At 36.0% G+C, this 16,493-nt stretch overlaps 1 protein-coding gene across 2 annotated transcripts in view; it reads right to left on the minus strand.

The window, feature by feature from the left end:
• Positions 1–210: 210 nt before the first annotated feature.
• Positions 211–16,493, minus strand: part of LOC112055120 (uncharacterized) — a 266,259-nt gene continuing 249,976 nt past the window's right edge. For both annotated transcript variants that reach the window (XM_052888599.1, XM_052888600.1), the window contains 2 exons: positions 7,800–9,258; positions 211–7,367 (listed from right to left, as the gene is read on the minus strand). In XM_052888599.1, coding sequence (XP_052744559.1) covers positions 6,280–7,367; positions 7,800–9,240 — 2,529 coding nt within the window. In that variant the 5' untranslated portion in view covers positions 9,241–9,258 and the 3' untranslated portion in view covers positions 211–6,279. The remainder of the gene's footprint in view (positions 7,368–7,799; positions 9,259–16,493) is intronic.

The following is a 16,493-nucleotide window of genomic DNA, read 5'->3' on the forward strand; positions in this document are numbered from 1 at the left end:
GGTCAGTTTAGAATTCAATATTTTACGATGTCGCGTAGAAACCGTCAAAGGTAAGTAGTATAATAAACTCTTTCAAGTAAACCCGCTTCCATCTTAAACTGCACCGTCACTTAACATCAGGTGAGATCGTAGTCAAGGGCGATATGGCATTATTTGTTATTCTTTAGTATCAATAATTAGTATTAGGAAACAGTAAATAAAAGAGAAGTATACTGAAATATAGCTTTAATCAGTTTTTTTAATAATAATGTTTCATTTTATGTACATGTAGCGCTTAAACCTATATAAAAATGAATGTCTACAGTAAAAACATTGTAAAAACCGTCCGTACGTGCATCCCATTAAATAAAACATCAATATAGAAATACCGCAACAGAAATCGGGTAAAAAGTATTGTTATACGTTTCGCAAAATTTTCAAAATAATACGCAAAATAACGTAACGTGTAAAATAAGTTTGTTTTTATGCGATGGCAAACATTTTTCAAAATCTCAAGTCATAAACATTTCATTTAAAACCAGCTGCCAAAAAGTAAAACCTAGTAAGTGACAATTTAATTTTTTCTACGCATTATATGACTATTGCCTTCATACGAAGTCTCAATCACTCAGCAAGCGATGGTGCGAACTATGCTTGGATGTTCTACGAGATCAAATCAGTAATGAGGAGATCCGCAGAATAACCAAAGTTACAGACATAACGCAGCAAGTCACGAAGTTGAAGTGGCAAAGGGCAGGCACAGTTTGAAGAGCCGATGGACGTTGGGATCCCAAGGTGCTGGAACGACGAACAACCACAAGAAAGCGCAGTGTTGATCGACCCCCCACTAGGTAGATCGAGGACATTAAACGGGTTGTTTGGAAGTCCATGCAAGAGGCCTATGTCCAGCAGTGGACGTCCATCGGCTGATAATGATAAAGATGATAATGAATGTGCTTGACTTTATCGAACTTATGTGCTATTTTACCAAGTGACAATTTTAAAATTATTAACTAACAATTTAAATTTATTCAAAAATTAAAGTAGTTTAAATTTTTGTGCGTAAAATTTTGAGCGGGTAATTTTAATATTGTAACTTTTTTGTACCTATTCGTATTTAGATTTATTATATAACTTTCAAATTTTGAAGCAACAAAAATCACTTACTAAGTTTTAATGATGCAGCCTTTACCTCATTTAAAGGGTTGAAACTCATTATCTTTTATTACTCAGTCAGTTTTCTCAATTTTCCATTGTATTTCTTAACGTTATCACAGTTTAGCAGTTATACAGTTGGATTACATGTTTACACAGAAAAACCACCCGAGATTTTAAGTGATACAAACTCCAACAATTTCATATAAGTCCCTTTGTAACAAAAAAATTTACAATAAAACATACTTTTTTGTCATAAGTGTACGATTACCTGATTAATTTCATAAAAAAATAATTTAAACGAAATATTGATTAATTTTATCAAATAAATCGACTTTATACTATGCCTATCGTATATAGTAACAACACTATAAAATATACAAAATATTATTTTCACATAAGAAAGATAATAGCTCTATAATGGGTTAATCTTACACTAAAAGCTATGACGATATAAAGCTGTAATACGGTTTTAACGATGTAGTTTGGAATCAAATTCGAGAATGGGAGTATGTTTTGATATGTGTAAGCATCAAATTGGTACGTTAATGGTAATGATAACAACTGTACATTTGCTAAACTGTGTTACATTTATACTACTCTAGTATTGGCATGTTAAATTGACAAATCATGGTCGTTATAGTCTCAGTAACCTTAAGCTGTAAGTATTTTATGTAGTTTTCTTTGACGCTCATTACAAACTTCATACTCGTAGCATCTTTAACTTATTGCTCGCAAGTTAGCGAGGCGAACTGTGAGGCAGTGCATTAGTTTCTTATGAGCTTTAACCTTTAAGCCACACTAGAACGTTCATATTTATTGAAGTTGCGTTCAACTATTCATAGAACGCGTTGAAACGACAAATCAGATGCAGTCTTGTAATTGGTAGAACGTATAACAAATTGACCGCATATGTACACAATGTAAATAAATAGTGTCTTCACACATCACCCTCTATATCTGTAATGGCTGGCTTCAACTCATCAAGGCCCACTTACACCAGAAGAATGCGAATAAATTTAATGCCTTAGAAGAAACTGTTGCTCGCATTCAAGAAAGTATCCTCGTGTAACTTGGCCTTAAATCAGTTTTGTGTATGGCTAACTTCACACTGCACCCGAACCGAGAATATCTGAAATGTTGAGCGTTGTTCATTAACTTTAATATTACTTGTATGAACGCTGAGTCTCAAACCGAATCGAAAGTCTCAAGAATACACTTACAACATTCTACAATACCAGTGAAATGTAAATACGACCACCGGAATCGATTCAAGTATTCTAGATTTACTGTCTCAAATTCATATCGGATGCAGTGCGGAAAAAACATCCTTTTAATTCCAATGTTACACATACATTATACAAAAACGATTTTTGGAATTATTTTTAGACATAGGTACATTGTCTAGTTGGTAATCGGCGACTTAGCTCTCTTGGCAGACGATATTATATTAATTAGATATAATTTTCACTAGTTGTTCATACGATTTGTTTTATTCTATTCGTCCTTAAGGCCTAGTTCGGACTAATTTAGTTTTTAAGTCGAGTACGAACGATTTTTGGGCGGTAAATCCAAAAATTGTTCGTACCTACTCGACTAAAATACTAAAGTCGTCTGTACGGCCTATAAATTATCGACGCTTAGTTGCCATAGCTGTATAAACTTAAAATAAAATACTTTTTGATATCAAGTACAACGTTTTATATGCATTTTTGTACGACTTTTCGAACACAGCACTAATTAATTTCATTTTTATAGAGAAGTGCCAAATTAAATTCATCATTCAGTTGAACTTTTCAAAATATAACATACATACAAACGCCAACTAAAAAATCAGTACATTGCATAATTAATAATGCAAAAAGGTAAACTCAAAGTTTAAATTACCATCAAAGGTCGTAAGGCATTACAGCTTTTTTTACGTCCAAATGGAGGTAGTTAGCTCCGTACAAAATTGTGCAGCAATAAACGCACCTATTCCTTTATATACTTAAAAACTAAAATAGCACGTACACGAAATAAAAAATATAATATACACGGCGATTCACTTCGTACGCTAAAGTACATTGGAATAAAAAAAAATCATTAAATAACATTAAAACGTGTAAAAAAAAAAGCACCAGCAACTTACAATGTTACAAAAAACATAAATAGTGTCACTAGTGTAAAATGATATGCACCAAAAATTTAAAAAATAATTTATATGACTCACAATATTTCATCTTTTGTTATAATCAATCTATTGTGGGTAGTCCGTTTGACTTTCGATCTTGGTAAGGTTCCCGTTTGATTGTATAAACTGAAGGTTTGTTCAGGTGTAAGCGTAGCTAAAGCAATTAATGTTCTGTGGTTCTATCTGCCTGCAACTGTCCGCTTTAAAAATGCTTGTCTAGAAACCTTACCACCATCCAAAGCCAAATAGACTTCCAAACGTAAAACTTTATAATAGCATGCAAACTATCTGACGTTTCAGAACAACGTGCGTTAAGATGCGCAATACAAGATTTTAGGTATCAGCGGCAACACAGCGCGGAGGCAGGGCAGCACCCCGCGCGCGCTGCTTGTTGAGCTAATTTCCGAGACGTCATGAAGATTGCATCCGATTATACAATACTTCGGGATTATTTTTTTTTATAATCTGTCCTTATTTAGTTATTTATTTAAATTACTATCCACAAAACAAATCTGATGGGACCTATGTACATTTTATTGTATTTCTTGTATATAATTTCAATGACAACTTGGTGCAAACCGACTAAAATGTACAGCGATATAACTTTAGGAACTATATTTCCTTATTCACAATGGAAAATATACAATTCATAGTACTATCGATTGGTGGAAAATAATCTCATAATTCATTATTAAAGATTGCAGCAGCACTTTCATTGTAATACGTCTGTCGAAGCAACAATCGAATTTGTAAAAAAAAAATAAAGGGAACTTTTTGAAGCATGAAATAGTTGTCTATGTGTAACTAAAATATATGCGGTGGTTTGTGGTGAATATAAATATCACACTAAAATCGCTAAAGTGACAGAATACCATTCTCTAACAGCTTTGAAGTACAAAAATGAAGTTTACCTAAAATAGAAAAGTTCACAAAAGTACATTAAGTAAATAAAGTGTCATTATATTCATTTCAAATCATTAATCTTGGTTGGGTATAAAATAAACAGTCTTAAGACGAAATAACAACTAAAATTATGTTAACTTAGAGAAGAGAAGTTAAATATTTTAGTAGAGATGATGATAATTGTCACGCTTATTGCACTTTTTGGACATTGAATCAAAAATCAAAATCAGAATTAGCTAGAGTAGAGAAATCTAAATAATATGTTCAAGAATCAAGTTTGCCTCATCCGTTTCATGTATTATTGAAAAGTTAACCCCGATGTGACAACTATTCGTCAACATGATCTAGGGTTGCCAATCATACTATAATATATAGTATTGTACTATATTTCGGGTCTGCGTACTATATACTGTTGAAGAAATATATATAGTACGCAAAAATAGTATAGTTTTAACAACTTCATGAACATTATCATTAAATCCGAACTTGTCTATCTTATCGAATTCCGAAATTAAATTAACGATTAAAATAATAAGCTTGAAAAACGTCAAAAAACATATAATATCTCTTATTTACTTAAGACAAAAATTCTTGAAAAAAACAGTAAGTGTATAAATATTGCTGCGTGAACATTTGCTGAATGAACATTTGCTGCATGAACATTTTATAAAATAATTAATTTAAAAAGATTTGCGAAACTAACAATGAGACTTCCGTATGTAATTTACTATTACTTTATAATATTATGTAGATTTCTGTGATCAAAGCCAGATAATACCCCAATAATATTCGAGAGAATATTATTATATTTCATTAAAGAGAAGATAGGTCCCTTATACGGTTTACCATTTTGAACTAATATTAACATGAAACATATTCTGATGTTGACATACATTTATGAAACACATTAATAAATTACCACGCTAGGTGAATAATATGCGTTTAATTCACAAATGTAATTACATTCAAGTCCTTAAGTGCAATAGGCGTGAATATATTTGCAGATGAGAGAGCCGATTCCAATAAACGCTTTATAGAAACTATTGACACGATCAATAGTCGAAAAGCCAACCCTTTCCAACCCTTTCTGACCCTCTGGTATAATCAAAACGTTAGTAGATTCAATAAAATCTGTTTTGTTTATCGCACACTGCCGAAAGAGTCGATTTCAAAAAAAATATTCTAGAATTTATAATAACCCCAGTATTTAACATTATGCTGTAACAAGAACAACCATTTTTTTAATCTGATGATAATTGCTTGGCAAAGTTGAAGTATTCAAAACTGGGAAACCTGTGCTGTTACTTATAAGTTAAAGCAGCATATTTATCTACATAAGTAAAGATAAATAATCACCATTGACCATAAGTAAGTATCTTTGATTTTTCCTTTATTGGCACAATTTACAATTTTAATATTGTTTACTATTTTTATTTTACGATTTTAATATTTTTTTATTCATCCAGTCCATTTTTAGTTTTTACTAAACACATTTTTATTATTTTGTAATTTTTTCATGAACGTCTCTAGAGACAGTGTGCAATCAACTGTAATTGGAAATGTGTCAAATGTAAGTGTCGTGGAATTAATGCGATATAGGAATGTCGAACGCGAGAACAAATTTAGAATAATCAGTCTTGAAAATCGATGAACAGATGCCTTCACTATCGGCGAACGAACAGTAGTCTACCATCCTAGCATTATGACGAAGAATAAATACTTAAAATAATTATGTAACGCACTGTGTACAGTTTGCAGACCGCGACATAAGTTGTTGTTGTCTGCGGTTAATGTTTGCAGTCTGCAGTCTCAGCAATCATATTTTAAAACTTAATCATGGCTTCCTATTCTAACAGTATACTTATATTAAGATTGCGAAATGGTCCATAATGTACTTGTTTTATAGTAAAAAATCTAGCACAAGTTATTTACACGAGCACCGCAAAATAACAATCCGATTGCACTTTACATCGTTCACTGATATCACTTCACTGTGACGTGGTCACTACAAGCTCGTTGGCACTTTGTTCGTTAGGTACATTGGTGTCAATGACCTCATGGGGATATTGCTACACTTCCGTTCCATCTTCACCTTCGTCTTCAAACAGGGGTTCGGTGGCGCTTACTTCGGTACTAGGCTTTTTCTTCGGTTTAGGGGGTGGTCTAGGTGGGATTTTACCACTTCGTCCCATAGTACCTGATTGATTCAAAGACACGTTACTTTCGTTTTTCCTTGGATCCTCTTTGGATGGGGAACTAACTTCGTTGCCGTCACTTCTGGGGTTTCGCCTCAGTGAGCCTGTCTCTGGTTTTCCTCTACGACTTAAGGTGCTATTTTCAGAAATCTGGGACTGTGCATCTCCATTCCTGTTGTCCATAATATTAGCCAATTGTTTTCTTGGTTCTGGTTGAGGGGTTGATGTACTTTTCGCTGTCCAGCTCATTCTGGGGTTAATTGGTTCTTGTGGACCAGGTGTAGACATCTGGTTGGATATTTGTGAGCTGATGCTGTTTCTAGTTGGTGTGAACGGAGGCGGCACAGGTGACGGCGCAGGCTCCTGCTCTTCAATAGGAGCATAGTAAACTGGGTGTGGAGGATAAGCTGCTGTGGGCGTCGCTGGCAATGGTCTATTCCTCATAGGTGAAAACTGTTGTTCCAATCCCGCCTTGTTTAGTGAGAGTACTGAGCTGCCATCTGCGGTTGTCCTTAAACCCAAGTTGTCGTATAAAGGTTCTTGTGCTTCAGCACTAGGAAGTATCGCAGTGCTGGCTGTGCTGGACCAGGAGGGCACTCTGGGTCTTCTCGGTATTGTTACGTATCCTTGTCTCGGTGTGACAACGGGTGGTGTGATCGGCGCCGTGAATGGCGACTGAGATCGCGAGTAGGGTAGAGTTCTAAATAGGTTTTGATTGGTAGTCATCCCATAAATAGGCGAATGGATTGGGCTGACTGGATTGATTTGGAGTCTGCTTGTATCGGGAACAGTAGAAGCGTTGCTTGCTGCAGGTGATATTTGCGCAGCTCTCGCTGGGAATGATAGCAGATCAGGTGGATACGCTCGGCCGTCTGTACGCCCGTAGTCAGCGTTGAGGGCGTCCTGCGACCGCTGCGTTTGTAAATCGAATCCAATCGACCTTTTTTCATCGTCATTGTGCGCTGAAACAAATGAAACATTCATTGTGGGCTGTTTAGTAGTAGCAACATTTTCTGTGACAGAGCTGGTTCGGGGAAGTGTCCTGCCTACTTTTGCCGCCAAGCACCTACTGTATTATGGTAAGAAAAGAATAGGTGCCGGTGAAATTACAGACAGGTGTGACTTAACATTTATGATTCAGATTAATGCAACAACAGCAGCACGTTATCGGACGTTAAATTCCCTTTAAAGTTTTAGTCTGTTATAAGAAATAGCTTTTCACTTACTATTCGTATTAGCATGTTTCATAAACGATTACTATCAAAAAATGCTTTAAATAAGATGTTGTATAAGAATTTGATTAAAAGTAGGTGAATTCTACTAAAGATTTCGAAATACTTGAGGTATTTTTAACTTTGTCAGATTTGCATATAAAAATAATTTAGTGAACTTACCAAAAACTGAATCATTATCGAGCAACGTTTTATTGAGCTCTGACATTTCCGTTGCTCCACTCATGATGGAAGGGGGAGCGTCGTATCTGCGCGGTGGTTTCGTCACTGGATTCACTGCCGTTATCAAACTCTTCTCCATCTCCGGTATAACCGACCCTTCGATCAATGCCTCTCCGTTTGAATTATCTGCTTTCTTTTTCTCCGATCCACGTCTTCTACAGCAGTAATAGCAAAGGATGACTAAGATTATGAGTAATATAGCAGCTGCACATGATACTCCTATTAAAACTGGTAGCATGTTATTGTCCATCCCAGGCGGCACATCAATTCCAGGCGGGGTATGAGCGATAGCTAATGTTAGACTTCTTTCTTCGACTCCACCAGCGTTCTTAGCTACACAAAGGTATTCACCGTTATCGTCACTATCCGCATCTACGATGGTCAAATTAATCCATTTACTGTTCTCCGAATTACTCTGGGTTACATAATATTTAATATCGCCTTGATATTTGTGAGTTCCATCTATTATTTGGGCATTCAACACCCAATTCACTTCTGGTAAAGGATTTCCGTTAACTTGGCAGGATAAAGTGACATTTGGGTCAGATGACCGCAACGTGGTTCTAGTGGAAGGGTAAACGATGCTCGGCCTGCAAGCAAAGTCACTGGAGTCCAACTCTTTCCACAGTTTACCGTGAACTTTGGCCGGTTCACTGCAGGATATCGGCGATGTGTAGAGATTTTTGCTGATCACCCAATTCCTAAAAGGCTGCAAAAAGCAGTCACATCTCCAAGGATTGTCATGAACGTCCAAATTAGATAAAGATGTCAAAGCGCTCAGTGTGTCTATCTTGAGGTGCTCCAACTTGTTACCGTCGAGTCTTAATATATTTAACTTTGGCACATTCATAAAGGTTTTCACCCCGAGTTGTACTATGTGGTTGTTGCTCAACTCGACTTTTTGTAGGAAGGGCAAATTGTTAAATAAGCCGTCCTCTAGCTTCTCGATTTGATTATCGTTGAGCAAAATCCACCTTATTTTGGCTGTTTCCTTAAACGTTTCGGGGTGTAACATTTTAAGGTCGTTTTTCGACAAATCGAGTTCGATCATAATCGCGAGGCCGCTCAGTCCGTTTTTGTGTATCGTTATCAATTTGCATTCTCTGAGTATCAGTTTCTTCAGATTGATTAATTGGACGTCTTCGAAAGCGCGCCTCGTGATTTCGTAAAGGCCGTTGCCTGTTAGGTCTAAGTTTTGTATGTCTGTGCTTAAAGTTTTCGGTATATCGTGGAATTCGGAGTGGGAGCAATCCGCTTGTTTATTTCCGCTGGCCCATACGCATTTGCAATCCACTGGACAGTTGGCTGTGAAGTCTGCGGTCACCAACAGAAGCCTCATGCTTAAAGCAACTATACTGAATCGAAGCGCGACCCCGGCCATTTTGTTTCTCCCTTGAATCTGTAACAAAGAAAATAAATTCATTACAATTGTGTACGGTATTTCATTAATAAGTTATGAAAAGCTTAATTATTTATTGCTTCAATAACTCGACGTAAAATACATTAATTTTGTATTATACAATAACTACGGTCATGATATTTTAAGCTCAAACGTCATCACGCATCCTATTTTAATAAATAAACGTGGATTAATTTACTCGGTTCAATGTTATTTTATCGGAAAAAAGATCTTAGTTTCTGAACTTAATGAAACAGATCTTGATAGCAAATCACCTTTAACAAATCAATAGTTAGGGTTAACAATCACAATGCTTAATGTTAACAACATTAATGCTTAAATATTTGAAATTTTTGAAGAGCATTAATCACTGTCAACTTTGAAAAGTGTTTTAGTTGATCGTTGATTTAGTCCGCGTTTAGATATTTTTTTGTAAAACGGTAAATAAAGATAAAATTATTTAGTTATTTAGTTTTGTCAACAAATACAATTAATAATAATGTAATCTTTCAGAACAAAAAATCCAAACATTCTAAATTCATTTTAAATAGGTTTATAATAAAATAATAATAATATATATTGTATATACAGTTTACATGTTAAATTCGTTACAATTTCTTGTATTTCTTATGTGAAGTTGGAAAGCAGAATCCATTTGAAGCATCTTTGTCATTAAGGAATTCATTAATTGTGTAACAACATTGGAATCATTCAATTAACTTATAATTTTCTCTTTTATTTGCAGATAGACTGGCTATTGTAACAGTTGTTTCCCCGAAAACCACTCCTATTATCTCCAATGATATAATATGTAATAACACGAGCATAGGACCCATAAAAAAACGCTAAGACACTTAAGCGAACGTGTTTTTGGTAGCGTTATAACGGCAATAAAACTCCAGCTGAAAATAGAAGACGTGTAATAACACGGTAGTTTTAATGGCCACATTAAGAGCCAGGGGGGAATCGTACCGCGCACAGTTTACTTTGTGAGTTGTAAATGTTAATACAAATGTAAGGCACTAACAGATGAAACGGTACACTGTTAAACATATCAAGTAACGTGCTCGTAAAAAAATCGGATGTGTTTGAACTAGGGATGGATGGACGAACATGTTAACGCTCATATCGATGTTCACAAATCGATAAATGATTAAGTGTTAGTGAATTAACGAGATCACGAAATCAAAAACAGACAGCATTATATGTAATGTATCACTTACACACGAATATGTGGCGTCTTTTTAATCAAATAAGTTTTTGATATACCAGTGTTTATTTTCTACTTCAATGCCAAAATCAAATAAAATCATAGTTTTAATGAAATTAAAATTTCTTGTACAATTTCATTCATATACAATTATACATATATTAAGAATTTGTAAAAAACTGAATTTCATGCAAAAGAAGTCGCGGATGTCCGATAAATTAAAATTAAAATGTTTCTTGTTAATTTCTTAGTCTATTTAATGTCTCAAAGTAGCATTACTTTCCCTTTAAAATAAATAGAAATTCATTAAGCATTGTATGTACATTCATACGAGTTTATTAGGTAAGACGAAAGTTTGAATCATTGGTTTTAAAACCCAACATCGATATTCTTACTGAACATCCCTATTCGAACGTCCTACTGACTTATGGGGTTATTTTACTGCCTATGGTAAAAAGTTTGTTTCGCAATAAATTACAACTTTTTTGTTTGAAAAGGGAATACGTCTCAATCAATTCACAGTTTTCTTTACTTTATTCGTTTTCCTGGATTTCCGCGTTTCGGGGAACATCTGCTTTTTCTCACGCTATGTATTAAAATATTTTAAACGACTTTCAACGTGGATATCTCCTAATCAGGGAATACGAACCTTTTAGATAATTTTTATTTCATCATCTATACTAATATTATAAAGCTGAAGAGTTTGTTTGTTTGTATGTTTGAACGTGCTAATCTCAGGAACTACTGGTCCGATTTGAAAAATTCTTTCAGTGTTAGATAGCGCATTTATCGAGAAAGGCTATAGGCTATATATTATCCCCGTATTCCTACGGAAACGGGAACCACGCGAGTAAAACCGCGCGGCGTCAGCTAGTTTTATCATGAGCTGCTACTTCGTTAACCACCTCCGCAAGCGTTATGTTAATATTTTCCTTTCTTATCGTTTCTGTTTCGGCTCTCACTAACAAAAAAATGGCTGGTACAAAAACAATGAAAAATACGGTAAAAGCTGAAGGAAAACATAAAAGTGAAATCATCAATATTAATAATTTTGAATTTCCGCTTTAACCATTAAATGTAGTACAACGTCCATCGGCTAGCAATAATAGAAAAAATCTTGAAAAAAACTTTCTTCCATGACTTTGTTCTCTTTAGTTTTCTTTTTTTTTGGATTTTGGACATCTCACCGTGTAGGGATTTTCGGGAGCCGGAGCGGCGTCCACAGGAACAATTCCTGCTTTAATTAAATCGGACAATTTCCAGGGGAAATAACGCGCAAATGTTGCATAATTTTTTACATTTTACATCGCAGCGAGATAATTCCCACTCGCCGAGGCCATAAAATGCGGGCCCCGCTACACGGAATATATTATTCATTGTAAAGAAATGTTGAATACGCTAGAATTAACGAATTTTTTATATATATTGTATACCTTCCTTCGTATACGTTTTATTCAAATGTTAAAACTGAAACAGGAGGCGTTAATTTGTTTAGTAAATGTATTGTAACAAAAACATTTTTAAAAGAGTTCATTATTCCACACGTCTTTGAAAGACAACAATGATCTGGAAAGCAAAATGTTTTATATATTATGTTTACCTACGTATTATATGAAAAACGGGATTCTTACGTTTTTTTTGCGGCATAAACGATCGTATCTTTTTTCACTTTTACTTGAAAGTTCGACTTTTCCACAAGCGATTTGCAACTGTATGAACCTAACTAACTCAATTAATTAAAATAACCAGCATTGTGATTACGCTAAATTTTAATATGTATTTTGTAGAACAATAAATAAATAGGTATATTATGGTGTGGTGGGAGTAGGTATACATATATACCTCCACGCATTGCCGAGAAAAACAGACAGAGAGACAACAGAGTGATCCTAAACGAGATCTGCTTTTTCTTCTTGTCAAAGTCCAAGTCAAAATTCATTTATTTCAAGAATAGGCTTACTTTACAAGCGTTTTTAAAGTTAAAAACGTTAAGTAAACGTAATGTTACGAGTAATAATTGATGATTAAAGGTTTCGAGGGTTTTAAAGTACTTATATTACTTAAAATCATAATATACATATCCTTCTGATGCTTACGCAAATGACTTAATAATAATAAATTTAAATCAGATTACTAAAGATCGTGTTGCCGAATGTTTCTCAGCCCTGACATAGTACAAGAGATGGGCCACATAAAGGGGAGGGTAGGAAGTAAAAAGACGTTTAAGGAGTTGGTTTATGATAATTGCTATCTGTAACGCGACAGAAATGCTTACACAAAGCAATAGAAAGCCGAGTGCGTTCGGTTAGAAATCGCCCGTATTTGTGTGGTGTGGCACAATTTGGGAAGCTTTTAGCTTTAGTCTAAAAATAATACTTTCTGCTGTTAAGTAAGATTGCTATAGGTTGAAGCTACCAGTAATTTTAGCTTAACACCTCTAAGTTTACTTTAAAAAAAAAATATCATGTCCTGCAGTGGAAATCCATCTGCTAATATGATGATGACGATAATGATTTTGTCCTCTCGAAAAGTCTGTTTTAAGAGTTAGGACAGAGTGTAAAAATATTCGAACGGGGATTGAACCATACTCTCGGATTTGAAGTCAACCCCTTAACCGTGGATTTACAGTCTAGTTCAGTTTGACAAGCGTAGGACTGGATTGGTTCAGTTAGCCTTCAAATAATTGTCAATCTTCTAGAATGTTTTGCCTTCCCCCGTGCCCCGAAGAGCACGTCCAGTTATCAGCCGTTAACATTAACATCTGATAGTGATTCTTAAATAGCCAAAACATTATCACCATAGGCTTACTTATCTGCATTGGTGCAGCGTCGAGAGGCCTCCGAGAGGCCTTTTTAACCGATTTTGACGGCCTCCGTGGCGCAGTGGTATACGCGGTACATTTACATGATGCAGGTTCGATCTCCGGCTGGGCCGATTGAGTTTTTTTAATTGGTCCAGGTCTGGCTGGTGGGAGGCTTCAGCCGTGGCAAGTTACCACCCTACCGACAAAGACGATTCCGGTACGATGTAGTGTAGAAATCGAAAGGGGTATGGACTCTCACTGACCATCAGGTGAGATTATGAAAAAAATACTTGGCCCTGGACCGTTAAAGTGAGCTGATAATATAGCATCTACTATTACTATAAAAAATAGCAGTATAGTCACTGTAATGCTTACTCCCAGTCAGCCTCTCACTTACTCCGCTAAGAAGCGCGTACATCTTTCGACACGCAACCTAATGCCGTAATTCCACGCGCAATATCGGGATTTTATACGGGATACACCCTATCCCTATTTAATGCCCTACATATAGTATAAGCTACACTATAGTCTAGGAGATCAACGTTACATTTCACTGTGAACTGACACAATAAGTCAAGTCAACAATAAAATTTCTTCAATGAGTCGAATATTTGTTTGAATTTGAATTATTATTAGGTATAGTAAGTATGAGTAGAAGCCGTGATAGCCCAGTGGATATGACCTCTGCCTCCGATTCCGGAAGGTGTGGATTCAAATCCGGTCCGGGGCATGCACCTCCAACTTTTCAATTGTGTGCATTTTAAGAAATTAAATATTACGATTTTCAAACGGTGAAGGAAAACATCGTGAGGCAACCTGCACACCAGAGAATTTCCTTAATTCTCTGCGTGTGTGAAGTCTGCCAATCCGCATTGGGCCAGCGTGGTGGACTATTGGCCTAACCCCTCTCATTCTAAGAGGAGAGGAGCTCAGCAGTGAGCCGAATATGTGTTGATAATGATGATAGTAAGCATAAGACACAAACACAACACAACAATACAAGTTAACAAATAGTACACCGTAACTTTGTCCGCTTACCCTCGTAACTTTAATTTTAAGTTTTCGAATAATTATTATCACCATTATCAGTAAGTTTAATATTATTACCTGACGTTTCGAAAGAGCTTGTAAACTAAGCCTATTTGAAATAAATGAATTTTGACTTTTGACTTTGACTTTGCTTAGTAAAACACAAATACAAACTTTCAACCATTATATTATCACCTATCAGCTTTCCTATTGCTAATTTGGAATTTACATTCTTTCTTCAAATGGCCCAATTACTTCAATTACAAAGTTCAACATAATCGGTTTAGCGGTTTAGGCGTGAAAACGTAACAGACAGAGAGATTCGTATGTATTGTGAGCGATTTGTTTGATACTTATGCTGTTTCCGAGAAAATTGTCAGTCAAAGCGTATTTTTAAAATACATTCACAGCACAAAACTTGAATAAAACTTGTCCAACGATAAACAGATCACTGAGGATTGCGAGTAAACATACTCGACGTGAGACAGATTTAATCTCTAAACGTACATTCACGACGTTGCAGAGGTGTATGGTTGTAAATGTTAAAGTTTAAATTTAAAAATAACATTCCTTCTTTAAGTTAGCAATGGAACGTTACAGTGAAGCAGGAGCTACTTTACTGAAGTTCTTTATGTAAACACATTCATACAATAATATACAATAATATTTAAATATATAAAAGCTCATCACAGAATATATAGTTAACTAGCGGACGCCCGCGACTTCGTCCGCGTGGAATTCAGTTTTTCACAAATCCCGCGGGAACCATGGATTTTTCCGGGATAAAAATTAGCCTATGTGTTAATCCAGAGTAAAATCTATTTCCATTTCAAATTTCAGCCAAATCGCTTCAGTAGCCGCAGCGTAAAAGAGGAACAAACATATTTACACACTTACAAACAAACTTTCGGATTCATAATATTAGTGTGATAGACGACTGTTAAGAACGGATTTTGCGAGACGGCCGGATTAAAGAGGTCTAAGGGCGGACAAAGCGCGGACATCCACACGGGAGTATTTTAGTACGGTTTTTAGTGTGTTTACCGAAAGGTTTATATTTTTATTAATACTTAGTAAAACGTTGTGAAACTCTTAATATCTTCCACTGTATTCATTGGATATAAGTCACACAGCGGGCGGTGGAACGAGCTATGTTAGGAGTATCTCTGCGTGATCGAATCAGAAATGAGGAGATCCGCAGAAGAACCAAAGTCACCGACATAGCTCAACGAGTTGCGAAGCTGAAGTGGCAATGGGCACATCTCTCGAAGAATCGATGGACGTTAGGGTCCCAAAGTGCTGGAATGGCGACCCCGCACTAGTAAGCGCAGTGTTGGCCGACCCCCCACCAGGTGGACTGACGACATCAAGCGAGTCGCAGGGATTCGCTGGATGCAGGTGGCTCAGTATCGTGATGTTTGGAAGTCCCTACAAAAGGCCTATGTCCTGTAGTGGACGTCCATCGGCTGATATGATGATGATGATGATGATGATTCATTGGATACTTAACTTATGTTGATTTTAATAAACGCTATGAAAAGTTATGATGGTCTCTCAGACTACAGCAGTATGTAGAGTTAATAACAGACAGATATTCCCCCGTAACGAGTGGTAATGAGATTGTTACGGCTTAGACAGGATTACTTTGCTCTGTAGATTATTTCGAGGCGCGTTTAATGCGAATTATAATATGCGTAACGGGGACGGAGCGTTCCACAAGGTTTACCTGAAAATTAATTTAGATTACATCTTAATCATACAGGTGATGGAGAATTCGCCGTCTTGTATTCTTTATTTGTAAGCCCCGTGGTTATATCAGCGTAGATACTTTCCGTGAGAATATCGGGATACAAATAGCCTTATAAGATACGTGATAGCCCACGGCCTCTGCCTTTAATTTGGAGAGAGTGGGTTTGATTCCGATCCGGGGCATGCACCTCCAACTTTACAGTTATGTGCATTTTAGGAAAATAAATATCACGTGGTTCAAATGGTGAAGGAAAAACATCGTGAGGAAGCCTGCATACCAGAGAATTTTCTTAATTCTCTACGTGTATGAAGTCTGCCAATCCGCATTTGGCCAGCGTGGTGGACTAAAGCCTAACCCCTCTCATTCTGAGAGGAGACTCGTGCTCAACAGTGAGCTGAATATGGGTCGTTAATAATGATGATAGCCTGTATTTGCGCTATTCC

Source organism: Bicyclus anynana, chromosome 23 (genome assembly GCF_947172395.1).
Source record: "Bicyclus anynana chromosome 23, ilBicAnyn1.1, whole genome shotgun sequence".
Lineage (NCBI taxonomy): Eukaryota > Metazoa > Arthropoda > Insecta > Lepidoptera > Nymphalidae > Bicyclus > Bicyclus anynana.